The 8,048-nt window shown below is 44.5% G+C and overlaps 1 protein-coding gene across 1 annotated transcript; it reads right to left on the reverse strand.

The window, feature by feature from the left end:
- Nucleotides 1-6,171: 6,171 nt before the first annotated feature.
- On the reverse strand, nt 6,172-6,844 carry LOC107061854 (uncharacterized mitochondrial protein AtMg01010). The gene is made up of 2 exons (XM_015311768.1): nt 6,392-6,844; nt 6,172-6,255 (listed from the first exon to the last, which is right to left on the reverse strand). Exons 1-2 carry the CDS (start codon nt 6,842-6,844, stop codon nt 6,172-6,174), a joined length of 537 nt encoding a protein of 178 aa, XP_015167254.1.
- Between the last annotated feature and the right edge of the window lie 1,204 nt (nt 6,845-8,048).

An 8,048-nucleotide genomic window follows, 5' to 3' on the forward strand; every position in this document is an offset into this window, starting at 1 on the left:
AAATAAGATATGAGGAAAGGTTGAAATCACAAGAAGAGTGCTTAGTGAGGAGACATCACTGGCGGAAGGAAATTCTCGCGAATAAGAAAGAACGTCGACTCCGAAAGGAAGCTCTCGAGAGGGAAAGAGAAGAAAAGAACCAATGACATCATCCCAAGCCGATTTCTTCTTTTGAGATAGTAGTGAGGAAGGAAAATAATTTGTTTATCAATGTAGTTCCAAGTCTTCGATGTCCCTCGGAGACTGACAAGAATTTGTACTAACAGAGTAGTAGAATGGGATTGATGATGAGCAGGCAAAAGCCCCCAGATCTCCTGGTTTGTGAGCCGGGTTCAACCCTTTTTTATTCCTTAGCTGCTCTAGATTCTATTCTATATTCTACTTACTTACATATTTCGTTTTATTTCAAAAGGTAACCCATCTATATAGCATAGCTGAAAGCAGACAAAAAGGGTTGTTCCCATAGTGTTACGTAGGTTTAGCTTATCCCCTCTCTCTAACTAAGGATTCAATCCAGTCCCAAGCGTCCCTGGATTGACTCTTTCGGTTTTTTATATCAGCGAGCTAGACCCCTAAAATGCTCGGTACTTTAATGTGGGGAAACCAATCCTCCCTGCTCGTTCCTAGGCTTTTTTTCCCCCTTATATAATTCACTGATTTCTGTAATTCATTTCTCTTTTATGAATAGTTGGTTGGGTTGGATGATTGGTGGGTAGTTTGAAGGACGAATGTCGGAGGGCAGCGTTTTAGAGCGGGCTCTCTGTGCGGTATTTTTTATGTTTATGTTTGTATTTGTTCTATAGTTTGATCATCCCTTTTGCTTAGTATGTCGAGGGTGGATTAATGAATGACTGTTTTAGCTCTATCGACAGAGGCCCCGCCTAAATTTCTGACCTTTGCTTCAAGCTCTGCTCTGGGAGAATGGCCCACTCGATGTTATCGACGTCGCATCTCGACCTGTTCGTGCTGCGGAACGAACACCTACTTTGAGGAGAAAGAAATCCTTCCCTAAAGTGAAAGTGAATTCAAGCCGGTACATCATAAATAAAAAGAGAGGCTTCAGTTTCTTGCTTATCTATGGAATATTGCATTGTTACTGGCCTTTCCAAAAAAGAATTTTATTGTTAGGAAATAAGTGAGACTGTGACTCTCTCTCTTTATGTGTTCTATATCAAAGTCAAAGAGGGTCTTGACATCTTTCTTAAGGGTTCCTTTCAACACCTTATAATTTGTTCTCATCAGGAACCTCTAGTGTTGGATGTAGATTTGGAACTTTAGGATGGACTTCACCGCTTTTATTTTAAAGGGAAAGAGGAAGCCCGGGACGTCAACTTTTTTGATAACGCCAAGAAGATATTTCCCAATAGTGGTCCTCCTTTTGTCAAAATTATAGACCAGGTATTTATTCCTCTCCTTCAAGTTCTATTGCACCCTTCGGTGTAAACCAAGCTCACAAAAAAAAGGAAATCTTTTACACCGATGTATCGTACTCTCTCGACCAGGTCATCATAAGATAATACGGAAAAATCTTTCCAAAGTGAGAGAAGGAGAGAAGGCGCAATACAACTAAAATAACAGCCAGCTGAAAAACGTTAGCTAGCTAGGCTAGCGCGCAATGGCTTTCTCTGATAGGGACTTGCTTCTTTAAGCTCCGCCCAACCTATACAAGGTGCTGCTCTCTTTCTCACAGCCACTAGTGGTTTATGTAGTGGTCGGCATTCCTACGTGCTCCTCCTTGCCCCCCTACTTAAGAACCCAAAGGTCATCTTTGGATGTTCTCGTGACGCTTTGGTTACGAAGGTTACCGCGGTATAGGTTTATGGATGGATTCAGTCAGCGAAAGTCCCTCCAACTCAATCAATATCAACAAGATGTTGTGACCGCTTAGGCTTGGTTTATTTTATCATAAAAGAAAGTTGGTTTCGTGGGTTCATTGATTAGTACACCTCCGGTACTGGTAAGGCCGGGACCGTGGTGGTCCGTCTTCGGTTTGCCGGTCGATAAGATCTCTGAGATTGACCAGCCAGCTGGGTTGGTTTGGCTATTCATTTCTATTGAAAGAGAGTCAGTTGTCTGCACGAATCACCTTCTTCTAGGCTGCACTGGATGACACGGTATTTTCGTTCAAATATATATAGGCCGGCCGTACTTGTGATGGTTCCCAAGTATCCAATATGACCAGTTAGGTCTAGGTTGCCACGATATTGTTCTATGGAAGCGGGCGGTTAAGAAGTTTGGCCCGGTTTTTTTGGGGTCGTAGAGGAGGGATTGACCTTTCTAATGCATATTCAGTCGTATCGGTATGGCCCCACTGATTTGTTTTCGATCAGAGAATCAAGCAGCAAAACCCGATTCTACTTGACTAAACCCGTGCTCCTCCAAGGAGAGACTTTGCTTTACCCAACTCCCTTTTTGATAACAAGGCAGAAATCCCCGACCCGACACTTGTTAGTTTCGAATGAAGAATGAAAAGTGCCCTGCCTTAGCAAGAACCTACTCCTATAAAAAAGCGGGACTTTACTAAACAAGCAAGAAAGGCGCTTTTTATCTTATTAGTTAAGAACTAACGAGCAAGAAAAGGGATGCACTAAGATGCAAGGGCTTTCATGCAGCTGCTGCGCCCTTGCTTCTTGCCTTATCTTACTTAGTAAAGCAACCTTTCGCGCTAGGCGCTCACCTTTTCCCTAAAATAGAATATTTGGAAGTTGGTAAAGACCCGCCCCTTGTTTCAATCAGAATGAGTCCCCGAGACCCCGGGACATTGGCTTCCGCCAATACTGAACTATTAAGGATCGCATTCCGCGCATATTCTACATTATAGCCTGCAACTGATTCAACTTTCATATCTGGGAGATCAAACGGAGCTCGTTTAGTGTTTTCTAGACGAGATATATAGAACATAACCAATATAGGGAACAAGGAAATACCGAACCACACGTTCAAGTTTCCCTACATGTGGCTCGCTTGCGCTTTCCGAGGCACTTCCTGTGACTCAGTATGGGAGAAGGGGGCAGAAATGAACAATTTCATGTTCAGAGCATTGTCCGAGTGAGTGGGAAGCGCCTAACAGGCAAAGCTTTCTTGAAGAGGCAGTGCTGGTTCCTTTTCGGCGCCTGTCCTTTATTTATTTAGATGTTGAGGTAAGGCAAGCCCCAGGAAAGTCTAGGTTAGCTCCCAGCTCCATCTCGGCCGGCATCTTGCTCTCGAGGGGGTAGGGTCCTAGAGCGAACTACTCATTGTTGTGTTGCCCTAACGCAAGGAAGAGCATTTGGTGAGGAGCATTGTTTTGAGGGAGAGAAAGCGTGGTTGACAAACCAATCATTGGAGGCAACTGGAGTGCTTTCATCAAATGATCCTTGTGGGTTGAGCCATTCCCATCCCAAGTGATGTCCCGATTCGTCCCGGCCGGTTGGGAAGAGATTCACATAGAGACTACTGCTATCCGGGAATCTCTTTCTATGTTAGCTAGCGGGGGTATGCTTTCCTATGGTAGTCCCGATGCGGCCTCTGAACGGCCATCCCATCTCATCTTGATTTGGCTATACTTGTATGTAGCCAGCCATGTTAGCCCTACATGAGAGCCTTTTGAATAAAGGCTAAAAGGGCAATCATCAGTCAGTCCGACCCCTTTCCTATTTCGATTTGCCACCTATTAAGAGAATAGGTCCCGAAAAAACGGCCCGCCTTTCATCATCTATACCAGCTGCTAAGCAAGAACCAATAGAAAGGATTTCAATGCCCCTCTCCTTACAGTCAAGTGGATGAACGGCCCTCTCTAGATAAGAAGCAGAACGCGCCATCACCTACAACCCTTTCCTCTGCCGGGGACTTCCACGAAATGAAAACGGGCAGCATCGTCGTATGCTCCACTTTTGTTGCCCTGGTTTATATCCTGGAGTACTCCTATGGCCGATCTATCACCCAACCTACTTAAACAACCAAAAGGCTTGGCCCCGTCGTGTTTGGTGAATGACCCCTTATGGCACGGCTTAGTCAGTTATTCTCGCAGTTCAGAAAAGATTCGGACCGGATTGGGTTAGGTCTCTCAAAGCATGGTTCTTGCCTCCCTACCCCCTTTGAGCTTGTCCATTCGTTGGGTGATCCCTTGCTCTCACGTTCGAGTATTTTTTCGTTGTTTAGGCCCGTGAGTGAGCTTTCTGCTCATTGTAGTCATCTCTGGGGTTCTTCGCACCTGGATAGTACCAGGACCCTTGTGCCCTGACCCTTGATCAGATAAAGTTGCCCGCCTTATGACCCACAACAAAAAATGAGCCTTCCGACGAGACGCGGACATTCCCCATGCTGCGGTTTCCTCCGTTCTGTTCCTGGGTTGGGTTAGGGGAACATCCGAGTGATTTCCTTCGCGGATCCAAACGCGCTCACAAGGCGCACAATAAGAACAAGACCAATAGAGACTTCATAAGTGACCATTTGAGCTGCAGATCGTAATGCTCCTACAGAGGCATATTTTGAATATAGAGGAGTAAAAGTTCCCAACAAATAAGTACTTTTCATATCCTTCTATGAACCGTACGAGCACGTCCTCTGTCAACACCCACCGCGCTTATGGCTCTATAACCCAACCCAACTTGCTCTGGCCCCGGGTCCATCCTTTCTATTCCTCAGTAAGCGGACCGTGGGAGCATGGGGGGCAATATCTGCTTTTGACTAACAGAAAGCATCTCTCTTTTTTCCCTCCTGACCGAACCCGCCAAACAAATCACAACAGAAAAATTTCTTCTTGCCAGTAGAGTAGCGTCAGAGACATCTTTATCTGAGGAGGAGGCTTGGTCGTCCGGCTCCTCATAAATGATGTTAGGATCGGCCGGCTTATCCTTGGAATCCGAAAAGAAAAGAGTGACAGAGCGGAATCACTTTGTTTCAGTGACATATCTAATCAGACTGAATAGGATTTGAAGAGCTGTCACGATCATTCACATAAATTTCAGTGAAATATTGAAGCTATCAGTGTGATTGATCAGATAAGTACCAAGGGCTTTCGATAGACTTCTTTCATTTCTGAATTAGCTTGCTACAAGTCCTAGCATTAGTATGGGTTCGTTGACCGCGTATGGGCGATCTATCTTGATGACGAATTTCATAATAACAAGAAATCAAAATTAATCGTTCGATGTTTGCTCGTTCTCCCCTCTTCAATTCCCAATGAACAACATGATCTTGACCTATCATTTGTTCAATTTGGTCGATTTGATACTTAGTTAATTCTTTTATCTTTATATTTCCACTGATACCTAATCGATAAGGAACATGAATGGCTTTTTATGGCCAATTATATCAATTTTGGTTGAGGCAATTCTTACTTGTTCATCACCAACTAATCTAGCTCCTCAAATATATAACATTCTTGATCCTTCCTTTTACTAGTCTTCTCGGCTGGAATCATAAATGGGTTGTCTCCTCTTTCATGATCCTTTCTATAAGTAGAACTACTGTGAGCGGTCTAAACTTTGACCCTTTTTTCTTTCTTCATATTGTAAAGGGGAGCAATGCCCATTTTTTGCTCCCTCTATTGATAAAAAAAGAGCACTCCTGCAATCGTTTCGGTGACTAATATGGCTTCCCTCAGCACACTCTTTTTCGTTCTTGGGAATGGTCGCCACTTCTACCAGGACCAGAATGATTATCCCTGCCTGATGGGTCTACATCCATCCCTGAATGTCATCAGGTACTGTTAACTTCCCCTCCATTCTTGTAATCGTCACCTGTAAATCGCGCAGGTGTGCTCGCACTTCCCTGAGTGGACGAGAGAAAAAGGATTTCTCGGAACAACCCCCCACGTTCTAGACCCAGGAGTCAACTTTCCCTTATGAGCATTCGGTACATGTATCAGTCCGTGGAAGAGTGAAAGGGTCACCAGTATTGAGGATCCCCCCTAATCTTAGATAGGTCGTCTGATGGTTCACTGCAGTACATTGTTGTTCTTACACATATGGTTACCCTTTTTCTGAAAGCTCCGTAGGACCACCTACCACTATTCTTCGTCCGGAGGGGTTTATTGCACAAAAAGGCTGGGGCGTAGGCTCCCGAAGAGAGAAGCCCAACGAATGTCAGATGCAAAGCCCGGCACCTCATTAAGATCATATTGGCATACTCTCCCAAAAAAGAAAGAGCAGACCCCATTGAAGACGATAGTGAGGTACAACAAGGCCATTACTTTCCATCGCCCTTCTCACGGAGCCGTACGTGGACGTTACCGCTCACACAACTCCCAGCCAGCAAAGATTTTGCCTTCCTCTACAAGGAATGGAAGTGTGGATGAATCGACATCAAATATAGGATTGTTGTTCTACACGATCTCCATTTTTAGTAGTCCTAGCTATCCACTCCACTATGTGGTAAAGTGCTCGTCCCAACCCCTTCGCAGGGGTACCTTCCCTTTTAATGGAGAGAAGCACTCGAAATTGATTCCCCTCGATTTGAGATCTGAAAGAAGGGTATGGATTTTATCTAAGGAATGCTCTCCCGTGGTGGTACGTATATTCCCGAGGGCCCAAGCTCCCCGTCCTAGCCAATCCCCCATTAGATCAAGGACCGCCATGATCCTTAGAATCTGGACCTTCAGCTCGAATAGGTCTTTTGCCTTTATTTTGGCTAGGTACATGATCCCGATAGGGGGAGTATACGAGTATTTTGCTAGGAGCCTCTGCTGGATAGACTGAACGGAATCCCTCTCTATCACTTCATCCTGTTGATACAGATAGGGGACCACTCGTGGGGGCTGATTCGATGGACCAGCTTCGTTCCCACGGGGAACTACTTGAATAGCAGGCGGCACATGTCCTGGTTCTGGTTCTGGTTCTGGCTGATCCACCGACGTGCCCATTTACGTAGACTTTTCCCATGATTCCAAGAGGACATCAATCCCAAAATGATCCTCTTCAAAATCTGCCCTACTTGCTTGCCTGGAAGGGCCCGGAAGAGGAAGTGATCCCCCGACACTAAAAACCAAAATCCCAGAGAGAAACTGAGAACACAAAATCCCTAAATGGGGTAGCAAATAGTTCCTTAGAAAAAATATAAATAAAGAGATGCTAAATAAAATAAGAATCAAAATAAATAGATTAATAAACCGGTATTTTCTCTCGCACCTTGCTGGAGGAGCGGCATACCGGAAAAAAAAAGCCCTTCCTCAAATTCGAACTGATGACTTTCTTAGCCTATTTCTGAAGGGCGAACTGATCAACTTGCATGTGTTAAGCATACAACTGAAGTAGCATGATTAGACCTTCTTATCACTTTTTTGACTAGCTATAAACTTCACCATGCTGGTAAGAAAAGGGTCAACCCGGTGGCGCATCGACGTCTTGAGCGAGTGAGAGCCTTGATCAAAGGTTGGGTGCTGTCGTAATCCGCAGAAGTAGCTTCAATAGAAGATTGCGCAACTGCCAATAAAGACATTGCTCTACGACTCCTTAGAGGTTGGGGAGTGGAAGAAGATTCATCGTCGGGTTGGAATTTAAGACCTTAGTTGAAAATACCTTTCCTCATTCATGGGGATCTAATACATCATGGTCTAGGGGCCTAAGAGAAGGAAGATATATCACCAAGGCTTATTTTTAGCCACAACTTAACAAAATGTGGCCCGATTTGAATCTTGTACACTTTCCTTATCTTTCTTTTTTTGATCCAGCCTCAACCTCATAGAAAATCATGTTTAGGAAGTTAGCGCCCGCTCTCGCCCCAATATACGTGTAGGGGGAAGCACCAATGAAAGTGAACTTTATTGTTTCATTTCCTTTTCTCTTCGAACCGATTAGAAGGAAGGCAGTAGTTCCTCCTACATACGAGTAGGGAGATCCTGAACTAAGGAACGATTCCATTTTCCTTTGATGACAAAGAAAGTTATAGTAGCTTATTCCATTTGGAAGGTTTTTTGTTTAAGACAGCTTTTCGTGCCCTTACTTTTGAGTCTATCAGCTGCAACAAGGGCTGCGGGAATGAGTGTTGTGCTTGCCTCGACTGATACCACCATACATTACCATGAATGAGCGCCTCTTCAGTATAGGCAGGTCTTTCTTTAGAACAGA

Source organism: Solanum tuberosum, unplaced genomic scaffold, assembly GCF_000226075.1.
Source record: "Solanum tuberosum cultivar DM 1-3 516 R44 unplaced genomic scaffold, SolTub_3.0 scf00175, whole genome shotgun sequence".
In the NCBI taxonomy this organism is placed as follows: domain Eukaryota; kingdom Viridiplantae; phylum Streptophyta; class Magnoliopsida; order Solanales; family Solanaceae; genus Solanum; species Solanum tuberosum.

Coding starts and splice junctions, on each gene's coding strand:
- LOC107061854 (XM_015311768.1), bottom strand. CDS start 6,844: ATGGGCACGTCGGTGGATCAGCCAGAACCAGAACCAGAACCAGGACAT. Junction 6,256..6,391: donor TCTCTCCATTAAAAGGGAAG/GTACCCCTGCGA, acceptor CATTCCTTGTAG/AGGAAGGCAAAATCTTTGCT.